This window comes from Spermophilus citellus (genome assembly GCF_964194105.1).
Source record: "Spermophilus citellus genome assembly, chromosome: 14".
Classification (NCBI taxonomy): domain Eukaryota; kingdom Metazoa; phylum Chordata; class Mammalia; order Rodentia; family Sciuridae; genus Spermophilus; species Spermophilus citellus.
In genome coordinates, this window is record NC_138194.1 from 29,245,490 (window position 1) to 29,269,820 (window position 24,331).

Here is a 24,331-nt window from a genome sequence, read left to right on the forward strand (position 1 = left end):
TAGTACAATTAACAAAGTTGATCTAAACAACACATATAGAACACTTCATTAAAGACAATAGAGTTAAAATTCTTTTTAAGTACCCAAGGAGAATTTGACAAATATTAGCCATATGCTAGACCACTCTGTGAATTTTAAATGATCAAAATCATCCAACTATGTTCATTGATCATGGTGGAATTAAGCTAGGAATTAAATTTTAAAAAGGAGAGAGGAATTTTAATGCTTGTAAATTAAGCAATACACTTCTAAGTTACCTTAGTAGCTAGCAAAGACAATGCATTAAAATATAATAAAGTAATATCCATTTTAATCAAATGAGTTTAAGTATGACATTGGGACTTGAGGTATGCTCAGTAGTAGGGTGTATGCTCAGCATGATCAAGGCCCTGGGTTCAATCCGCAGCATGCTCCCCAAAATGATATGTGAGATGCCCTTAACAGTTCATGAAAAAAAATCATGACTTTAAATGATTGTATAAAAAAAAGCTAAAAACTCAACAATCCAGTGTCCAACACAAGAAGTTACAAAAACAAATTACTCTGAAAGTTAGAAAAAAAAACTAGAGATGAGAGCAGAAACTATTGAAGAAGAAAATAAGTAAGAAAAAAAACCCCATCAAGAACAAAAGTGGAGGACTCTAAAATAAGCAAGAAAACTGAATGTTCTATGCTGGTATTATTGTGGTGTTAACTGAAAAATACAGTCAGTAAGAGTGGGAGTTATAGGGTATAGATCAGTAAAAAATATAGATTATAGATATAAGATTTTGATAAGTGCGCTAAGACAATTATAAAGTAAGAACTGTCATAGGCAAGCCTGAATCTCCATTTTGCTGCCTTCTATTAAAAAAAAAAACTGTTACAAGAGCTGTTTCTAAGAAACTGAAATGAAAGCTGTTTTCTGTTAAATTAAAAAATATATATAGATATATATTGTCTTCTGTACTTTGTACCCCATAAAATATACTCAACCTAGGATATGGTGGTCTTGGTGACTCAAGACTTTGAAGTAGATTCTTTTTTTTTTTTTTTTTTTGAAAAGCAGATCAACTGAGCCTTTATTTATTTTTATACTTTTTATTCAGACAGTGTATTTGGATTGCCTAGTACAAATTCAGATTTCCTTCACATATATAAGCCATGTTTTCTAATGCATTTTAAAACCTATAATATTAATTTCTAGTTGTATTTCTTTTCCTTTAGGACTAATTAAAGAAAACATGTTTGTTTTTCTAGGCATAACTCCCAAATCTGCAAGTGCCAGGATATAAATTCTGGTTTTATGTTCCAAAAGAATGTTTAGGCTTTGAGATCATATAATCTTTGGTAGGAAAAAAGAGTTCATGTGTAAGGGCGTACATGTTCTTTGTTCAAGAGCTCAGCTTCATACCATGGACATTTCTAGGGAGGTAAGCAAATTCCATGTACAGACGTTCCTGTTTCTTATCCATAGGTTATATAAACAAACATCTAACATGCTCAACTTAGATTTTAAGCAGGTTAAGATCCCTTGAAATTTTCATATTCTCTTTTGCTTGTATCTCTTTTGCTTGTATTAATGCCCCCCACTAACCACCAGCTCAAACCCAGGATGCCGTTATCTAACACCTGCTTCAACCCAACATGTGGTTGTCTGAGTTGCTCTGCTAACTGCTGTTGGGCTTGCTTGCATGACGCTAAGGAAAGTCCCTGAGCTGTGGTTTTCATCCTTAAATCCCCAAGACTCAGGCCAGGAAATTGCTGTTCTCCCACAGAGCTGCAGTCTCTATGGGTAGGTGACAGTCCCTGGCCAGGTAAATAAAGCTCTCTTTGATTTGAATTCGGACTTAGACTGTTTTCTGAAGCAGCTCCTCATAACAGTATCAACAAACCAAATTCAGCCCAACATCTGTCTTGAACAGTCATTTTTTGTATGGTGTATGAGCTAAAAAAAGGTTTTTTGCTTTTTTTAAATGTTGGGGGGATGATCAGAAAAAGAAGTATATTTTGTGGCACAAAAAATTTCAAATTTAATTTTTATAGTTTTACTAGAACTCAGACACAAACACTCCTATGTTGTCTATGACTAGCTTCACAATACATTGGAGGAGGTGAGGAGATGCCCACCTTATGGTTTGGATCTGGAATGTCCCCCAAAGGCTTGTGTATTGAAAACTTGGTCCCCAATGCAACAGTATTCAGAGGTGGGACTTTGGCAAAGTGATTAGATCATGACTGAGCTAACTTCATCGATGGATTAATCCAGTGATTAATTCAGAGCTGAATGGACTATTGAAGTGGTGGACTTGCTTTCATGACTCTAAGGAAAGTCTAAGGAAACTGTAGGACATGGTAGCTAAATAAAGAGAGTAGGTTCTTGGGGACACGCCCTTGAAAGCTGCCTTTTGTCCTTGGTCTGCCTCTTTCTAACCCTTTCTCTTTTTGCTTCCTGGTCACCATGACTTTAAATCTCTTTCTTTTTTTTTTTTTTTTTTTTGGTGGTACTGGGGATTGAACCCAGGGCCTTGTGCATGAGAGGCAAGCATACTACTAGCTGAGCTATATCCCCTGCCCCCTTGTCACCATGACTTTGTTCCAAAATGCCCTTTCATCAAAATGTACTGCCTCACCACAGGCCCAGAAACAATGGAGCCAGTTGACCATGGATTGAAACCATGAGTGAAATAAATCTTCCCTCCTTCAAGTTGATTTTCTCAGGTATTTTGTCACAGCAATGAAATGCTGACTAACATATCCTTGCCCTTTGGTTCTTACTCCCTGAAAAGTCTAAAATATTTTTATCTGATTATTTAAAGAAGTTTTTAAACCCTTGGTATATAACAATGTTTACACACACAATACATACTTCAAAACAAACAGCTTATTAAAGTATTGAAAGTGAATAAAACAGTGATCAGCTTATAGACTGAACCTTACTGTATCTATTAGTATTAGTTTATAGCTCACAACATGTAAAATATTTACTATTAAGGGCCACCTTTACTTTTTCTATGGTATCAAGGTAATGAAAGAAAGAAACAGAGTCATTAAGAGACAGAACGAGCACAAATTACATATTAACAGGTATGAAAGGTGAAAATATCACTACAAATCCTACAAGACATTGTGAACAATTTCATGACAATAAATTTGAAGTTTTAGGGAAATGGACAAATGCCAAGATAAACATCAAAACTTGTCAAGAAGAAATAGAAAATCTTACCAAGAAGAAAAATTGCATCTACTACAGAAAGTAAACTTGTAAGTAAAAACCTTCCACAAAGAAACTCTAAGACCAGATGGCCTCATTGGTGAATTCTTCCCTTTGTTTAAGGAAGGAATACCAATAACATAGAAATTCTTCCAAAGTATAGAAAAGCTCATTTTTATGAGTTTTATCAAGTCAGAAGAGCCTTGATATTAAAATATGACAAATACATTATAAGAAAGAAGAATTAAAGCCAGATGTACATATATATTACAGTCACTTTTAGATAAATTATATATTTCACAATTTAAAATCTTAAAGACTAAAAACAAAACAGAAAATTACTTAGAAATGAATATATGAACTTCCAGGTTAAAAGAATTCATCAAATATCCCCCTCATGTTAGAAAAGAGGAAATGATAGGATAAGCAAATAGCTGCTATAGAGTGAATTAAATGGGATTACTAAGATTAACAAAACGTTTCACAGATATTGAATTATAATCTAAAATAACACCATAAAGTCTCTAAGACTGTCAAAATTATTCCAATACCCAAAGCCAGCCTGGTATGTGGAAATCAATTTGTGCAATATGGAAGAGACTTAGATGTTCACATCTGTGCTGTCAATCTAAATAACAATCAGAGGGAGATTCTCCAAAGTATAATATTTATGTGGGAGTAGAACAGCATTTCAGGAGGGAGGAGGGAGGAGCATGGGAAGAACATGGCATCACAATGGGAATACACATGCCATAGTAAACTATGTGCATGTTCAAAGAAGTTGAGGCAAGGGGAAATTTTTAAAGGCAAACATGAGGATAATTGCACAAGGTATTTTGAAAAAATAGCTCTTGGCCACAAGGATTAATAATAAGAGTGGTGCCAGTCCCAGAGTTGAATAGACAGTTGCTGGGTAGATATCCTCATAGAAGTGTGTGTGTGTATATGTGTGTGTGTGGTGTGTGTAAGGCTGCAGTGACCCCTGTGCAAGAATGTGGTTCTGAGAGTCTTTGTGAGTTACTATCAGGCAGTCATGCATGAGAACACTTCTTTCATCACCTTTCATCGTTATGTATTTATTTTTTGGTCAGGGTTGACAGAAATTACTCCATTTTGATTCTGACAACTTTTACGATTCTTTTCATTACATCAGCACTGGCAAGCATCTTTTGAAAATTCGAAAATAAAGAGGATTTCAAGAAATGGGAAAATATCTCATGTTCATAGATCAGAATATTTAATCTTGGTAAGATGACAATACTACCCAAAGTCATCTATAGATTCAATGCCATTTTATCAAAAGCCTCCTGACTTTTTTGTTTGCTTTGCAGACATGGAAAAACCCATCCTAAAACATACAATTGATCAACAAATATATGAAAAAATAGTCAACATCTTTAACAATTAGAAAAATGTAAATCAAAACTACTCTAAGAGTTCACCTCGCTGCAGTTGGAACGACAATTATCAAAAACACAAGTAACAATAAATGTTGGCTAGGATGTGGGGAAAAAAGGCACACTCATACATTGCTGGTGGGACTGAAAACTGGTGCAAGCACTCTGGAGAGCAGTATGGAGATTCCTTAGAATATTTGGAACGGAACCACCATTCGACCCAGTTATCCCACTCCTTGGTATATAGCCAGGGGACTTAAAAGCAGCATATTACAATGATGCAGAGAGGAATTGGGGGATACAAAGAAAGATATACTGACTATCAAAAGAGAAACACCCATAAATTTTTGGAATGCAAAACAGGCAACTTGTACACAACCTGGCCCTTGCCCTTGGTCTACATCCTTGCCAGCAAAAAGTAGTATGATGAGAAGGCAATGAGCAAGTGCTAGAAAAATGGGGAAGAAATTAGGTTATTACTCTAACTCCACCTCTAATCCAGCTCCTAGCTTCTATCCCTCTATAAATATTAACACTCCAGAAAAGGGGCTGTTGTCTCTCTGGAGATAGCCTACTCTTTTAAATATTTACCTTTTCCTTTATCCCATAAAACATTTCTCTGGAGATACTGCATTCTCCTTTGAATGTGTCTGCTTTCCTTGATTTGTCTTGATTGGCACATGCTGGAATTATTTTTTGTCACATAAGCTAGGGATTCCATTTGTCCAGATGGAGGTCCCTCTCTCTGGGAATAAAACCCAGTGACATTTCCAGTTGTGATTTCCTGAGCAATAGTAAATATCCTTTGTATGTTAATGAGATTCATAGTAAGGCTCCCCAGTTTCAGAATGGGAGCAGGTTATTTAAAAAAAAAATACATGATTAAAGGATTAGAACTGTCCTCCTCACCCTGACCTAAGGTGGAAGAGAGTCTAGAGATTTGAGTTCAATAACCAGTGGCTATCAATGATTTAATGAGTCATACCTGCATGCTTCCAGAAGCTCTTGGGTTAGTGAGCACATGGATATGTTAGAGAGAATACGGAAGCTCTGCAGGGTATTCCCATACCTTGTTCTCTTCCATTTTGATTGCTCCAGAGTTGTGTCCTTTATAATAAAATCTGTATAGCCTTTTCTTGAATTCTGTTATTGTAATGAATTATCAAAACTGAGGGGAGGAATCAGAACCCTTCAAATTGGTGTGAGCCAGGTAGAAATGGGGTAGGCTGGCATCTGAAATGACAGCGGTCTTGGGAGACTGAGCCTTCACTCTGCGGGGTCTAACACTCAGGAGTTAATGTCAAAATTGAATTAATTTGTAGGCCCCCCCAGTTGGTGTTAGAGAATTGGTGCTGAAATGATGTAATTGTTTCAGGAAAAAAAAATCAAACAATAATGCTAAGTAAAATAAGCTAGAACCAAAGAGCAAATAGTGGTTGACTCCACTTACATGAGGTACTCAGAGTAGGTAAATGCATTCAGACAGAAAGCAGGACAGACGTTATCAGAGTCTGAGAAGGAATGGAAAATTATTGTTAAATTGGTAGTCTACTGGGGATGATGAAGTTCTGGTGACAGACCTCCAACAGTGTAAATGTGATAAGGAACATAAAGATCATACCTGAGACTGGGTTTTGTCTTGACTCTTGTGTCTTCGCATGAAAGGAATTCAAGCAAGACATGAGAATTAGTAAAAGTATAGCAAAGTTTATTAGAAGAGAAAAAAGATGAGGAAGCACCCTCAAGGGAGAGAGTGGGCTACTCAAAGAGAACAAAGCTCACTTGTGTCCCAGCTTTTGGGGGAGACAGGAAGGAGGTCCCATGCCAGTGTCACTTTTTGGTTCTAGATTGAGACATTATATGAGCTAACCACCTAAGGGCAACTCTTGGTCATCTTGGCCTGGCTGACAGGTTCTAGAATTTATGGTCTTAATAATCCTGCTTTCTCAGGTCCAGGAATCTCTCTCTGGTACTTACTATTTGTTTAGGGACTTTAAGATGTCTTAACAATTAGGTCCTTTTGATCAAACATACCCTTGCCCTTTGGTTCTTACTCCCTGAATTTATCTATTTTCCTCCAATTATAAGAGAAATAGTTTATAGAACTGAGATCAGGCAAGGGTCCTTAAATAGCTATCTTGTCAGACCTTGCAGTGCCACTTAGGCAGGACTATTGATAAACCAACTTGTTCTGTACCACATCTAACTGCCACCTAACAAATGTACTTAATGCCACTGAAGAGTACACTTAAAAGAGGTTAAGATGGTAAATTTAATGTTATGTATATTCTTCAAAAAAATATTTTTGAAAAATAACCAAATATAAAAACATATCCCACTTTTAGTGAATTATAAGTAAATGCTATGAACATCACGCAAGTGTCTCACATTTAAATCACTTAATATGTATACATACACTCTGAATACAAGATGAATCCCCGGAGTCCAGTCTGTAATGAGTGTGGAGAGGGTGGGACAGAAATTGGAAAGTTCTTTATAGGCTGCCAACTAATAAATGTAGAATAAGAGTATGAAAATCACACACCTGAACCCCCAGAGTAATAATTTTATTCGGACAAAAATTGATTCAAAGGATGCTAAAAGTAGTGTCAATGTTTGATGAGGAACAGATATGTGTATAATCTCAAGGTGTTTGTCCATATACTTACTCATCACAAAGAGAAAAAAAACAGCTTCACAAGGAACTGATACATAATGTCTTAACTAAACATGTTGACATAAACCAACTCATGCCTCCAAATGTGACACCTTGAAGAAAGCCACAGTATCATTTATGCTGTATTTATGGATTAATACATGACTTGAAGCAAAGCAAAACATTCAGGCAAAAACAAATTCAGGACTTGTCTATCAAATAAATGTCCCCACCTTTCTAAAAATCTGTTATCATTAAAGATAAAGCAGGGCTTTTTCTTGAAAAATCACTCCAGACTAGATGACTAAAGAGATAGGAAAATTAAATGCAGTGTGTGATCCTGCTATAAAAATGGGTCAAGAAGAAAAACTGATATCAATGATATTACTAAGAAAACTGGCAAAATTTAAATATGTAAATTTTTAAATATGTAAATTAGACTGTAGTATGATTATAGTGGTATATCAAGGATAAATTTCCTGGTCTTTATAACTATGAATGAACACTGCTTGAACACACTTCAAGCCCAAATAGACCTCCTTTCAATTATTACTAATATTTCTATGTTTAGTCATATTCCTGATTCTTATAAATGGGGTTTAAATTCAAGTAGCACAATAATGATCTTATCAATCTAGACGGGAAGCCTACCTGTAATCTGCTTATCAGAGAATTAAAAATGTTTTCAGTAAAGCAGTAAGATTGAATATTCAATTCTGAAACAAACACTGTTCCCTATAGCAGAGTTAAAAAAAATATTGTATATTGGCTCTTAATTCAAATTGAATGCATTTACTACATTGGAAAATAGGCTTATTCAATGTAGATAAAAGAAATGATTGTTGATGAGAAATGTGTAGAGTAAAATAATAAAATCAGTTTAATATGATAAAAAAGGGCTGGGGTTGTGGCTCAGAGGTAGATTGCTCGCCTAGAATGCATGAGGCACTGGGTTCGATCCTCAGCACCACATAAAATATTGTGTCCACCTATAACTAAAAAATAAATATAAAAAATAATAAGAAAATGACACGTATGCAATTCATGAGACAATGAACAACAATTCAGCTTTACTTTTATTTTCATATTGTTTAATAGATATTTTACACATATCATAAATATACACTTGTAATACAAAAATCTATACAAAACCCAAGTACTTTAACATCTACAAAAGGGAGATACTGCATTTGATTTTGGATACTTTTCTGTTTAAATACTATTTAAAATCGACCTTCAAGGAGACAGCAAATCAAAAGCCATTAACTACTTAGAGAGCTTTCTGTTCACATAAATTCATCATTCAAGTAAGTATATTTTATTGAAACAATAAGCCATCTGACTGGTACAAAGTCAAACTGCAAGAACTACAGTGTTGAGCCAAAGCAGAGTTTTATTTCCACTTTCCTCAGCCTAGAATCAGCTTCTAAAACAAAATGCAGAACACAACAATGATTTTCATCCTTGTACTATTTAATGTCATGTTATAGGGCTGACAATGCACCCTATATTGTATATTTACAGGATCTTGTCAAAAATATAATAAATACTAAAGGTAACAAGTAGAAATTATATTTTCCCTAATTTCTTTATATTCAATTTGAAAAACAGTACGTCTCTTTCGTTGTGCTTGGCAACTGGACATCATACCCAAAGGAAAAATTCAAACATCCCATGGATAAGATATGACATAATTTGGTTATAATTTCAGTTCAATAGTCATCAATCATAAAGAACTTAAAGTAGTGTTCCTTACCATAGCATTTCCATGACTTAAAAAGTAAATTATTGAGGCACAAAAACATTGCATGACTTGCCCGAAGTCATGAAAGAAATGAGGAACAGATTTTAAAACTTTTCCTTTCTAACTTAAGCAATTGTACAAAAACCTATAGCTTATACCCTGTCTTAAAATTATCTCAGTCAGACACATAAAGAAATTAGGTGCATTATTCAGGAATGTTTACTTAACCTAAACTTCTGTAATTAAAAACTTAACTTTCAAGAACCCATACATTTATCATAAATCATTAAGAAGTTACAAATGGAATACAAACATTTTCTGAATTATTAGGCATGTAACAAGTTACTAATTAAATTTGACACAACTGATTGCAAAAAAATTTGACAATTTAAATAAACAAGTTCTGAGAAAGATGCTTATCAACATGATTTTTTAAAAATACTAATTACAGGATCTATAAAATTTAGAAGACAGTACCATAGACACAAGCATATTAATATCATAAATTAAATCAACTTCTAGTTGACCTTTTGTTTTTTATGAAAACGTTCTAACAAAGCACTCATAATGTTTCCTGGAATTCTTTGGTGCTTATCAATCAAAGCTTGAATAGCATTCTTCGTCTATTAAGAAAACAAAAGAAAAGTCATTATTATTTAAGTTCTCTATGTAGTTTATATCGTAAAAATTTTTATGACTACTACTTTCAAGAAGTACTCCTTAATTTGGCCCCCATCTCCTATCATAATGAATGATTTCCTTCTCGGTACACAATATCTTATTTCTTATCTATATTTATTAAGACTTGAATTATAGTTGTTGTCTAGTTGGCTATTTTCTGCACTAGACTGTAAGCTCCATAAGATATATCTTAGTATTTCTCCACAGAAATGCCTTGCACATAGTATGAGCAAATGTATAACAATGAATCCTACCATTATGTAAAATTATAATGCACCAATAAAAATATGGAAAAATGGCTTGCACACAGAAAACACTAAAATGAATTGAAGAAAAAGTTACAAGAAACAAAGTAATAAGAAATCTTCTAGTAGGTGAATACAAGATTTAATCCTCTCTAGCCACTAATAAACTCTAGTATATTTTTCTTTCATCACCATACATAACCCAAAATATTAAGCAATGAAACAGGAAAACAAAGAATGAGCATGAGCTGATACACTTTAGTTCAATGCCTCAATTTCTAGACAGTTTAACAGGAATTTTAATTAAGTCACTGCAATGGAAAAGCCAATTAGCATATATCAAGAACTTTTCTCAAGCTGTGCTTTAGAAATTTCAACAATTTTTATTTTTAAATCAGTTTATGGTTCTTTAAAACCTTTATTTATATATGTTAATAGTGCATGAATACACACATACTTTTTAGTTTTATAATCTAATCTTTAAACCAATAAATCCTAAAATAGCTCTCCAAACCAGTTTCGCATCTGTAAAATGAGAACTACTTCATTCAGTTTAACAAGGCTAAATGAACTTGTAATGATGTTTTCAGGTACTTGGCAGAATGACTGACAGGCAGATTTTATTTCATGAATCATATTTCTAAAATTTTATCCCTCAGGAAATATTAGATCTTTTAAAGCTATAATGATAGTGAAACAAGTCTCTAATATTAAAAAGAGCTAATAAGTGAATAAGAATAATCAAGTATAAAGTAATTAAAATGTGAGATCATTTGTGATACATATAACCTGAAATGTGAAAAATATTTAGAAGAGCCCTCTAGGTGGGTAGCAATCAGGAGACAACACATGAGCAGGAAAGCATGAGGATCGAAGACATGGGAAATCACCAGTTTAAGGAATGGCAAGTCAATCTGTTCAAATGGTTGGAGTCTGAGGTGTGTGTTCAGAAGCTAGATATAAGGTTTAAAATTAGGTTCCAATTAAATCATGAAGGGAGTTTAAATTGCTATAAATTGAAGTATCAAAGAAAGATTTGGGGGTAAAGAAATATCAGGGCTATCCATTAAGAAAATACAACTCTTGCAAAGATAACCAGCGATATCTTTCTGACACTACATCAAATGGACATGCTTTTAATCTTCATTTTACTTGCCCTCTAAATTACCACTGTCTTCCCTTTCTTATAATGCTTTTGCTTCTGGAACCTCACATTTTCCTGGTTTTCTGATCTCTCTTGGGCTATTCCCTTTCAATTTCCTTTTACAGATTCATTCTCCCAAAACCAGTCACTGATTTATTATTCAAAGACTCAGTAATATGATCCATTTCCATAGTTTCAATTACCATCCACTTGCTGAAGAGTCCCAAATTTTCACCTTCAATCTTATTAGTTTCAGATTGTTATATTCAACATGACTTCCCTTGGATGTTTTAAATGCACCTCAGACTCAACATGCTTAATTATTTAAATTTTTTTTTTAGTTGTAGACGGACACAATACCTTTATTTACTTATTTTTATGTGATGCTGAGGATCAAACCCTGTGCCTCACACATGCGAGGCAGGCGCTCTACCACTGAGCTACAGCCCCAGCCCTCAACATGCTTAATTTTAAGACTAACATTTTTTGTCCTTTCTTGAATTCCTTCCCTCTCTCAGCAAATGATAATACCATGAATCTGCCCACTTACGCCAAAACTTAGGGGTCACCCTTAATTCCTGATTCTCATTCACAGCAGCCAATCCACTGACAGCACTTGTTAGTTTTATCCCCTGAATAGTACTCAAATCTATCTACTCCTTTCCATTGTCTTCACCTTAGCAATAATTGTACATGTAAATAAATCTGTACTTACATATGGGTGTACATATAATAATGTAGGGAGAGACAAAGAGAAAGAGACACAGAAACAGAACAACAGATTAAGACTGAGAGAACTTTAAGGAAATATTCAAGTGTCCTCTTTGGCATTATTATAGTATATACTAACTTACATTTAGATGGTGTTTAGAAAATGACTTCTCCACAATCAAATGCCTGAAAAGTCTATCGACCATTTCAAAACTGAGTTCTCATTTCTATAAAACATGGATGCTTCCAGGTGTGGCAGTGCACTTCTATAATCTCACCTACTTAGGAGGCTAGGCAGAAAGAAAGCAAGTTTGAAGCCAGCCTGGGCAATTTAGCAAGATTGTCTCAAATAAAATACAAAAAGGACAAATAAAATATAAAAAAGATTGCAGAGCATGGTAGTGCATGCCTGTAATCCCAGTGGCTTGGGAGGCTGAGGCAGGAGGATCTCCAGTTCAAAGCCAGCCTCAGCAAAAGCAAGGTGCTAAGCAACTCAGTGAAACCCTGTCTCTAAATAAAATACTAAATAGGGCTGGGGATGTGGCTCAGTGGTCTAGTGCCCCTGAGTTCAATCCCTGGTACCCTCTCTGCCAACAACAACAACAACAAAAAGACTAAGACAGTAGCTCAGTGGTAGAGCATCCCTGGGTTCAATCAGCACTATCAAAACAAACAAACAAACTTTAATTTCAACGCTAATCATTTCAAATGTGTGGTAATCTGTTCTGCTAGTTTGTGCTTCTATTACTGGTATTAAAAAGATTGGGAAATCATAAAAAGCATTCACAAAAGGAGAATTTCAGATTTTCTTGATTTCAAGCATACTTTAGTTCACTGAAGTTAATTTACACAAAGTGACTCTGCTGCCTAAAGTTTTCAGGACAGGATTTTTTCCCTCTCTCCATTACCTTCTGTTTTGACCATGACAAGTAGTCTGTAAAAAAAAAAAAGTATTCCGACGTAGTTCTAACCCCACTTAAATCCAAATGGATAGGCGGGAAGACAATTTAAAAGAACAAGACAGAATTCAATTATATCCTAAAGAATGCATTTGTTAGGGAGGAGCAAAGATATATATTAACAACAATTTGTATGGGGGTAGAAGTAGAATCAAAGGGTTAGGTCTCAGCTCTGGTATAGCTCTTAGACCATGAAGCTCTTAGAAAAGCATCATTTCAGGATGAGAGAAGAGTCATGCTGTGTGGAGAACATGCCCTGACCTTAAAAGGTCAACAGAGCTAAACTGAATATACTTAATGAACCATTTTAATTACTTAAAGAACAAGAAGGCATAAAATGTATCACTAATGTTACCTTTGTGAATCTTCCTATCAACCTTTCATGTGAACAGTCTCATCTAACACAGTATTAATGTTGCTTCAGCTGCATATTCTCTTCTAAGTGACTAACTTGATGAGTCCTAGTAAGGCAGGTGTATTAATTTATTCCTTTTCCCTGTCAGGCCTCTCTTTTCCTGACCATCCTTGTGGGAGGATTTCAGGTCCTACCTCACAGAAGTCTAGCGTCCTGGCTTTGGCAATAAAATACCAGTAGGAATGAATGGGTCACTTCCAAAAAGAATCTTTGAAAACCATCTCATGGTCTAGCCCTGACCTTTTCCCTTTACCACACAAATGGCAACATTCTACATGGGGCTTTTCTTTTAGCCTAATCTCAAAACAATGAAGATAGGGACATGGACAAAGCTACAGCTAAAGCCCATCAACATCAACAAGAAGTAAATTTTATCATCATAAGCCTCTAAGATTCTGTTGTTTTTGTTACTGTAGCATGACCTAGCAATGCTGAATGAATATCCAGTTTTTTCATGTATAAAACAGTAATAATTAACCTATAATTTTAACAACTCAGGAGGCTTAGACAAAAAGATATCAAGTTCGAGGCCAGCCTCACCAACTTAATGAGACCCCGACACAACTAAAACAAAAGGGGGATGGGAAGCTGGGGATGTAGCTTAATGGTAAAGCATCCCTGGGTTCAAACCCAGTTCTAAAATAAAATAAAAATAGTAATAATTAGGGTTGATATGAGGATTAAATTAGACTGTATATGGATAATAAATAAAATCATCTTTGTAAATAATATAATCTAATATGTAGAAAACCCTAAAAATCTCACAAAAAGACAGAGTAAACAAATTCAACAAAGCTGCAGAATATAGAATCAATACATGAAAATTAGTTGTTTCTCTATACTGAAAATGAACAATAAAACAATAGAAACAGAAAATAAAATCCCAATGAACCATAGAAATGAAAAATAATAAAACCGTAGGATCAAAAAATTAAAATATTTAAGAAAAACCTTAATCCAAAAGGAGAAAGATTTGGACACTGAAACTGCAAAACTTGCTAAAAGAAATCCAAGAAAATACAAATAGAAAGACATCCATGTTCATGAACTGAAAGAATTCATACTGTTAAAATGTCTATACTGCCCAAAGCAATATACAGATTCAAAATCCTAATGACATTTTTTTTGCAGAAATAGAAGAAAGTCTTAAAATTCACATGAAACTAGAAAGGACCTAAATAGCCAAAAACAAAGAAGTAATAGTAAAAAAGAAGAAGCACAAATCTATGACTCACATAAAGGCCAAAAGATCTTCAACAAGAGTGACAAGACTACACAGTTGCAAAAGTACAGGCTCTTCAGCAATGGTGCTAGAAAATTCAATATATAAAATGTAGGAAATTCTTAGAAGAAAACATAGAGGAGAACTGACGTTGGGTTTGGTAATAATTTCTTAGACAGTACACTAAAAGTACAGAAAGTAAAAATAGACAAATGGTACTATATCAAACTCACAATTTCTGCACATCACAAAAAATAAACATCAATTGAAAAGTAGCCTACAGAATGGGAGAGAATATTTGCAAAGCACATATCTGATATGAGGTAAATATGCTCAATATATAAAGAAGCTTTACAACTCAACAATAAAACAATTGTCTCAACTAAAAATTGGGTAACTGACTTGAACGAACATTTCTCAAAAAATGTTTACATATAAAGAGCCAACAAATATATAAAAAGTTGGCTGCTCAATATCACTAATTATTAGAGAAATGTAAATCAAAACCACAATGAGATATTACCTCATACCCATTAGGATGGCCACGGTTAAAAGTAAAAAGAAAATAGAAAATAACAAGTATTGACAAGGATCTAGAAAAATAAAAAACCCTCATGTGCTGTGTGAGAATGTAAAATGGTAACAGCTAATATGAAAAAGAACATGAAGGTTCCCGGAAAAAAAAATTAAAATACAATTACTCTATGATCTAGCAATACTACTTCTGGATATACATCCAAAAAAATTCAAAACAGATAAATTTTCACACACATGTTCACTGTAACATTATTCATAGTAGTGAAGACTCAAGTCAAAACAAGCATAAACAATCTAAGTGCCCAACAACAGATAAATGTATAAAGAAAATGGGGTAAATATTAGTCAGCCTTAGAGAATGTGAAAATTCAGTCATGTACTAGAAGACACATAAATCTTGTAGTAAACATTTTATGCTCAGTGAAAAAACAGCTAGTTCCCAAAAGACAAAAATTATGATTCCCCTCATATGAAGTATCTAAGGTAATTAAACTCTAAGAAGCAAAAAGTAGAACAGTGATTGTCAGGAACTACGGGGAGGGAGAAATGAGAGGTTTGTGTTCAACAGGTGTAGAATTGGTTTTGTAAAGTGAAAAACTTTTGGAAATCTATTGCTCAACATCCATGTACTGAACTGTTAAAATGTTTAAATATGTGTGCTTTCTATCACAATTTAAATTTTTAAAAATAAATCAGACTAATATATGTACCAAAGACTGGTATAAAAGTCATAATCAAATAATGAGAGCAACTATGAACAGAGTAGGGAGGAAGAGCAGGAAGAAAAGAATAACTTTAAACAGAGACATGAGGTGGGAGGGGAAGGGAGAGAAAAGGGAAATTGCATGGAAATGGAGGGAGACCCTCATTGCTATACAAAATTACATATAAGAGGTTGTGAGGGGAATGGGAAAATAAACAAGGAGAGAAATGAACTACAGTAGATGGGGTAGAGAGAGAAGTTGGGAGGGGAGGGGAGGGGGGATAGTAGGGGATAGGAAAGGTAGCAGAATACAACAATTACTAATAGGGCATTATGTAAAATTGTGGATGTGTAACCGACATGACTCTGCAATCTGCATTGGGGGTAAAATTGGGGGTTCATAACCCACTTCAATCTAATATATGAAATATGATATGTCAAGAGCTTTGTAATGTTGTGAACAACCAATAAAAAATTTAAAAAAAAGTCATAATCAAAACATCCCATTTTAAGTGATTAAACAAATGACATTTATTGCTTTTTTGTAATTATATACCCTCTAAAAGTATAAGTGCAAACGGAATTGTCTTTTCTCATTCTTATTCCCTTGATTTCTTTACAATAAGTATTACTGATCATTCTCACCCCTACTGACTTACATCACACAAATTTACTTATTGCTCCAGTTCCCTTTCAGTTAGCTTCAGTTGTTCTCCTTCCTTGGCTTCCTCCTTAAATGCTACATTTCTTGCAAGATGTCTTCAGTCCTCTTCTTTCTTTCTTCAACCTGCGTTGCCAAGCTTAAGACTTCCACGACTAACTCAGAGCAAACGACTTCTAAATCTCCAACACCAATTTTGATTTCCTTACCCTAATTTCAACCCAATATTTCCAAAACCCTAAACATAGATCCATATCCACAGATGTCCTGCAGCTGACCATAAATTCTTTCCTTGGCCTCTAGCCATAAATGTCTGTAGCACTACCTCCTCCAACTTCTGCCCACTGTGACAATAAAAAAATGTCTTTAGACATTGCCAACCATCTCCTATGGAAAATCATCACTTCTTGAGAACTATTGACAAAGAACATGATTGTAGAATACATAAGTAAATAAGTTATGAAATTTTAAATAATAATTGAAAAAAATCTGTCCTAAGACTAAGGAAGATGAAATAATTTACCTTTTCAGCTAATTCTTCTGCTGTTATCTTTGGATCATATGGAATGGGATCACCTAAATAAGTCCGTAACTTCACTGGAAAACCGCCATACATTGGAGCAAACGGATAACGGAATTTTTCATAAAGCCATCTAAACAGCCCTGTTTAAAGTAAATAAAATCATTTTTACTGATTAAATATTCGAAGCATACAATTGTAAACTTTCAAATTAATTATGCAAGATTCACAGTAAAGTAATAGAAAGTATTGCTTCTTAGAATTATAAAATATTTTTTAAAAAGATGAGCTTTTCAATCAATTGTAATAAATGATACTGTACTAATGCAATATATTACAAGGGAAAACTGAAGGATGGTGAGGGGATACATTAAAAAAAAATCCCTATACTTTCTACTTAATTTCTTTCAGTAAACCTAAAAATAAAAACATTAAATCTATTAATTTTAAAAAAGAGAGATTTTAAAACTATGGAAATTTGAAAAGACAAACCAAGTACTATTATTGCAAAGCAAAGGGTAAAGACTGCAACCAAAAGACGAAAGTTAAAAAGTGTTGAGACATAAAATAAAGTGATTTACATGAATAAAAAAAAGAAAAAAAAGGGAGTATAAATTAAATTCATGTAAACATGAGACTATAGTACACTGATAAACTATGCAAAGACTGAAACTCACTATTATAAGTTAGAAAAAAAAGCTAATATATCAAAGTAAAGAATTTTTAATGCTACCTGACCAATCTGAAATTTAGCAGAACTAAATAAGGAAGTAATAAAAAGGCAAAAACAAACAGATGGACTAAGTTTAAAAAACAAACAAAAAACAAAAAACAGCATCAAGGGAATCCAAAAAAAGTTAGCCACATGGACTACACAGTTAATAGTTAAGTACTGTATTAAAGTTGAAAACACTATTTACACCTGTAAATATAAAATACACCATCAAACCTAAAGTTATCATTAAAAGAAAAAACTAGATACTAATTGTTGAGATATTGAGCTTCAAAGTCAAGGAAAATTTTTAAAAGCAGTCAAAAATGATTTTAAAAACTATTTACAATTAAAGAAACAACCTGTAAAATAATTTCTGGTTTGCCATTTAAATTATGAAGAAATAGGCTGAAAGAACTCCACAACAAATGTCAAGTATCACATCAATCTGCCTTCCCATATTAAATTTGAAAAAAAAAAGGAAGAAAAAAAATTTTTTGACTTAAAAAACATGGAATATCAGCACAAAATAACATTACATATAAAAGAAACAACAGCAATTTAAAACTCTTCAAAAGAGGACTTTTATGTAGATAGGAATACTTACAATAATAGTGCTAGGGATACAAAATATAGGCAATTGAATACAATATACAAACCATAGGGTACAAAACCTTAAATAGGGTACAAAATTTCAAAGTAAGAAATAAGACATTGTGAAGAAAAAAACATTTCCAAATGCTGTCATTCCTATGACTAAAAGCTGCTTTCTATTTCAATAAATTAAAGGTAGATTTAAAAAAATCTCATCAATGTAAATAGAGATGGTTAAAAATACTAAAAAAAAAAAAATGTTAAGTGACAAAAGTAAACCAAAGCAAATGACATCTCCTCAGGTTGTTAATCTTACGTCAATGTGTAGCACCATTCACTGTTAAAGCTTTTAACTTCCTCATGGTATACATATACCATAGTATATAAATTTATATTGTGTCTCATCACCATGGTATAACATAATAAATTAGATAAAATGCTTTCAAGTTTTAAAGAACTCATTACCGATAAACTTCAAGTTATGTATACAACAGTCTCAGCAAAAATATAATACCTAAGAACTGCCGTTACTTAGAATCAGTTATTTAGACTTTATATAGGAAAACACCTAAGCAATCTATCCATTACCTAATATTTAATAATTCAAAAGGATTCCTTACAGTGTTCAAAATTCCAAATATTTTAAATATTACATTATAATTAAAAACCATACGAATCAGAACTTACTTGTTCCTCCAAGTGATCTAAATCCTTCTCGAATATTTTGTGTAAACATAGGAATAATGGGCTAAAGAAAAGAATTTGAATTAAAAAGTAAATAAATAAGTGCATTCAATGTGTCCACTGAGTCACTAAGGCTAACTTTTGAGGGCCTGTTTGAAATCATCAGAATAAGATTTTAAAAATAATGGTACACTTGACTAGTGTGATTAATCAAACTAAATTCAACTTGGTCATTTGTAAAAATATAAATTGGAAACACTACCCTCCAGTGGCAACATACAATATTTCATTTATCTGTTTTCCTAGTATTCCACATAAATCCTTGAAACTCAAAATAGAAATTACAGTAATCATTTATTTCATTAAATAAAATGTATGTAATAAATTGGTTTTAGGAGGATACTGAATAGTATGCTCAATGAAGTTATAAGAAAGATTCTAAGGGAAATTTATATAAATTTAAGAGGTTTTGGCAAGATGCTATCATGGAATTAGTAAAACACCACTTTTTGTAAGCTTATTAAATTTAAAATGTTTGACATCGATGAAAAGTAAGCATATAAGATTTGCTGCAAATACAGGAAATGTATGTTAAAGAATTCTTTATATCATTAATTTTAGAGGATTTATGCTCACAAGTTCATGATTTTTATATTTCTATGAATACCAATAAGTGTGACTTTTTATAATGAAAGAATATATGCCATAAAATAATAAAATATTATGAAGTATTCTATGGAAGTTATGCCACTACGAATACTAACATATTAAAAACCAAATAAACATTTTAATGTATACACTAATATGCTGAATTAAATGTTTTAGAATGGATAAACTGTATGTGCAGTGGGGGTTCACATTATTTATAGAACCAGATAGTATATGTATGCTTTAACCTAATACAGATCTACCTGCCTTAATGAGTAGGGCTTGGGTCTGTGGAATTTAAATAAGCTGATAAATTTATTCAGTTTTGAAAATTACGGACTGAAGGAAAAAAACAGATACAGCTATTTGTATTACCTTACATATAACTAACCAGTCACTAATTGTACCTCTCTTCTTACTGGGAGGAAGACATCTAATAGACTGCAGGGAAATTGTTTTTCACTGCTGTATCCCTAGCACCTAGAACAGTACCTGGAATAAATGAGGAGCTAAAGAAAGCCATCGAGGAATTAAACAAGAAATGGACAAACAGAACAGAGAGACAATGCTTCTAATGAATTAATTTGTATTCTGTGAATACGAAGGCCAGTAATAGGCAGCAGCAATCTTAAAATCATTTAGGAAGAGGAAACAAGTCAGATAAGAAAAGCTTCAGTTGAAGAATTTAAAAATTTAATGGAGTTAATTCATGAAGCTAACACACTGAAAAGAAAAAGTATATTCAATTATTTTGTAAAAGTAATCAGATTATGTTCTAGGAAATTATTACTAGTTTTCTAAAATAAAATGATGGCTAAAATCCTAATGTTTTAAATAGTTATAAAATGTCTTCAGAGTTGACAGTTCAAAATGCTAAAGAAAGAAAAGACCTTTCAGGTCAGAGATACACACTTTGTGTCCCTTAACAAGTACTGTTGGACTTACATCTACCAACTGGCATGATCCCAGAAGTCTGTATGCACTTTATAAGGACTATTCAGGATAAACATTACTCCTTAAATACTTAACTCTCTGGAGACTGTACATTTCTAGAACCTACTAAATAAAAGAAAGCCTGGCCTAGTAACTTCAGTACTTCATACTATTGTCTGTGACTAAGGTTTTAAATTTACATTGAAGTTAATATCCTTAAAGCCATAAGCAACAATGTTTTGCAACATGAGCCTGTAGTACATTCAATTCTCCCCTTGAATATACTTTGTAAACAAAGTAGAGTTTGAGATTATTTAAATATCTGGTATTATTCAGTTATTCTAAGTAACCTAGAATTGTTTACATATATACATGTCTCTGTATGTATGTGTATGAACACATGGGTACAAGACAGAATGTGCATTTTTAAAACTATACTTGGGAATAGTCCAGGGTCTTACTTCTGCCACAAAAATGTGAAAACCATTACAAAAGTTACTTACCATATCTAAGCTTCATTTTCCTCATGTATAAAATGGGGGAAAAATAATTATCCTATCTCAAAGGGTAATTTTAACAAAATGTTATCTTGTTTTACATCTGTTACTTATTTTCCAATTAAACACACTAATTCTTCCACTTACCTAAGAAGTTACTTAAAAATTCTTACCAATATCATAATTCTCAAGAATTTACAAAATAAGTGACTTATATTACATATTAAAAGTCTGTTGCTTTCAAATGAACTTTACATATTTTCTACTAATATTTTATGAACTGCATACAATCTAGATTTTTTCCTCTTGACTTGTAAAGAATGTCACAATTAACATTTTATTTTTTATTTTTTACACTGCTGGGGATCAAACCCAGGGCCTCACACATGCTAGTGTTCTACCACTGAGCTACACCCTCAGCCAGTATGTCATAATGTATTTAATTTTAAATGTAGTTAAGCCTGCAACAATAGTCTTTACTCACAGTTTATGATAATTTTTTGAGGCCTATTAAGGGATTTTCCAGATGGGATACTTGTGTCATACATACATTACTGAAAGATTTCCCTCACAGATCTGGAAGACCCCTTCAATCTCAGATGTCCGCAGACTCACTGTGCAATGTAGTCAGAGATGGCAACAGCACCGTTGCCTTGAGTCCTGAACTGTGTGTTCTGCTCTGCTGCTGCCTTGTTGTGACCAGATCCCTTCCATCCCTCCATCTGTCTGTGCCTGAGTCTCCTCATCTGTAACATTGGAATAATTATATACGTCACCTCCTTCCATACAGGAGTACCAGGAAAAAGCCTTTACAAGTGCTATAAAATGTTGGGATGGCACAATATTTATTAAGCTAACAATGTTATTTTGTAAATCCAAAGCATTAAAAATTTGTTTGTTTTTAAACTAATAGAAAGTTCTTTCATAAAATTTCTGAAATCTTTATACAAAATCTTAATCAACTGGATTATCTTAATTGACTACCTAGAAACTTATGGATTGGAAAAAGAATTATTTTCTTTGTATCATTTCTTTCAGGCCTTCTTCAAAGCAATGTTGCTTAAAACTATAAACTTAAGAAAGAAGAATTAGAATTCCATGATGAATTTATGATTTCAACTTGATTTGTATCATCTTTAAACATATGAAGACATATATTTTCAAAATATAAAGTCAATCATCTTTAAGTTTTAGTTTAATTAGCTTTTTAGTTTTTATTATTGCTTTAATATGCATTGCATTGATTTTCCTTAATTTTTGTACAACTTTTGTAATCTTTTGTATTCAAAGTTATTTATACAGGCTAGGTTTTTATTTCCTGCATCAGAACTTTAAACATTCTGGAAAATAGTGTTATGTGCTAAAAATTAATTTTCTATATTATTGACATTATTTAACATAAAGTTAAATTCAAAAGGCTATTTTCTACTAGTAGTGTTTAATACTGTCTTTTTTAAAAAACTCAAATCCTATTCTAAATTCAAATACTAATTCTGATTCTAAACTCAAATACTTAAAAGCCTACTCAAAGCTAGTCTCTATACTAAGTATTTGAATACAAAATCCTAGTCCTCAAGGAGCTTATAATCTACTGTAAGGAAGTAGTATTTAAATTTTTGTGTTATTTAAATACTTTGGCAAGTACATTCGCCCCAAACTAAGATCACACTCATAAAGCATTATAGCAGTAATTTCTAGGAATTACATATACAGAAAAGAGCTCAAAGCATTTTATTTCACTGGGAACTTTGCAATTAAGACATAAAAGCATTTATTCTTCTTCATATATTATTCTTTGGTTACAAAAAAAATGAATCCTTTATAATCTCTTTTTTAATAAACAGTCCATATTTGCAAGATGGGCAATCAAGCTAAGGGTCATTTTATGGTCATTTTATGCCACACCAATGGGAACACAAAAAATCTGAAATGTGAAAGTTATTAGCAGCAGTCTCTAATAGGCCTGGAAAAATAACTAATACCCTATCTAAAGTATTGTTGACTTCTTTTGCTGACAATCTAAAATAAAAATTAACAGAAGCAAAGGAGAAACATTTCATAAGTAATACATAAGTGTTTTCTAAGAATACAATAACAATATGGAGCTCAAAGTGCTAAGGAGTACTTTCCAAAGGCAAAAGAAAAGCACAAAATGGCATTCACATTATTCAGTCTGTAAAGTAGATTAATTTATTGAATCTCAGAGGAATCCTTAATTTTACTGACAAATTCTCATAGGAAATCTTTAATTAGTATCCAAATTAGACCAATATCTGTTTATTATCTTTATAAGAGAGCTGATGAAAAATGATAAAGTCACAGATTATTTCAGTCTGCTTGTAAGAAATGGTCAAAAATTACCAAACTAACAACCACTCCTGAAATATACCAATTCAGTCACATCAAAAGTACCAAAGGTTTAAAACATACACAGAATTGAACTGATTACACTAGTGGAAAAAAAAAGCATAATTAAAGGAATGATGAAATTATTTGTACAAAATTACAAACATGATGAAAAGAAGATGGATTTTAAATGTAAAATAAAACCTTGCTGGATATTTGCAAAATTTCAAGAGTCATTTTTTATGTAAGATGGCTTTCTATGCACAAAGAATATTTCTCTACTGACACATTTTAAAATGTTACATACAATAATTTTAAGCTATGTAATAAAAGGGGGATATATTCTTATATACTTTGGCTCACTAAGCATTTATTTTAAATTTAATGAAGCTTTAGTTGAATAATTAATTTTGCACAACTCACCACTTTTGCATCAATTGCAACCTGAGCAAAGCCTTTTCGATTACCCCATACGATGTTGTAAGTTTCATCACTAAATAGGGCTTCTCGAACTCCACCTGGTGAAATAGCTAACAAGTGACCACTCTTCAGAATTTCAACACATTTTTCTCGTGGTCCGTGTAGAGCACAAAATACATCAAGTAATAAACTAAACCCTGTAAGAAAGATGAGATCTTAAATACATTCTTGTTCAATTCTTCCAAGAGCAAATATCTTCACACGTATGCGATTATCTATATTTATATCAGTAACTTTTTTTATTTTCTAAAATTAATAACTGTTAAGGTTAACATAAGATTTATATTATCTAGATATATCTTACTAATAACATAACTACTGATTACTTTCTACTGATCACCTACTATTCTGGCTATTTTACATATTCAAACTCTTAAAACTCACAGCAATATTGGTAAACAGGGATTCTTCTGTTTTACAGATGAGGAAATCTGAGCTCAGATATTCTGAAGCACACAGCTAACAAGTGCCAGGAGAGAGATTCCCATTTGAGTATGTCTGTCCCCAAACTCCTTCCATTGCATATCATGCCCAAAACACTCTAAAATATTTATTAGGGCAATCAGAAATAATATCCCACTAGCAATTACAAATCTAATCTCTCATTAACCCTTTAGGGGTTAATGTTAATTCTTTTAAAAATCACTTG

The 24,331-nt window shown here is 32.8% G+C and overlaps 1 protein-coding gene across 10 annotated transcripts in view; it reads right to left on the bottom strand.

Annotated features, from left to right (window-relative positions):
- Positions 1-8,315: 8,315 nt before the first annotated feature.
- TMEM68 (transmembrane protein 68) overlaps positions 8,316-24,331 on the bottom strand; it is a 39,346-nt gene continuing 23,330 nt past the window's right edge. For 9 of the 10 annotated variants that reach the window (XM_081266830.1, XM_081266832.1, XM_081266828.1 and 6 more), the window contains 4 exons: positions 23,626-23,819; positions 18,782-18,842; positions 16,792-16,931; positions 8,316-9,613 (listed from right to left, as the gene is read on the bottom strand). In XM_081266830.1, the coding sequence (XP_081122956.1) occupies positions 9,509-9,613; positions 16,792-16,931; positions 18,782-18,842; positions 23,626-23,819 (500 nt within the window). In that variant the 3' untranslated portion in view covers positions 8,316-9,508. Of the gene's footprint in view, positions 9,614-16,791; positions 16,932-18,781; positions 18,843-21,471; positions 21,603-23,625; positions 23,820-24,331 lie in introns of all 10 variants that reach the window. The other variant, XR_014018863.1, reaches the window with a different exon arrangement.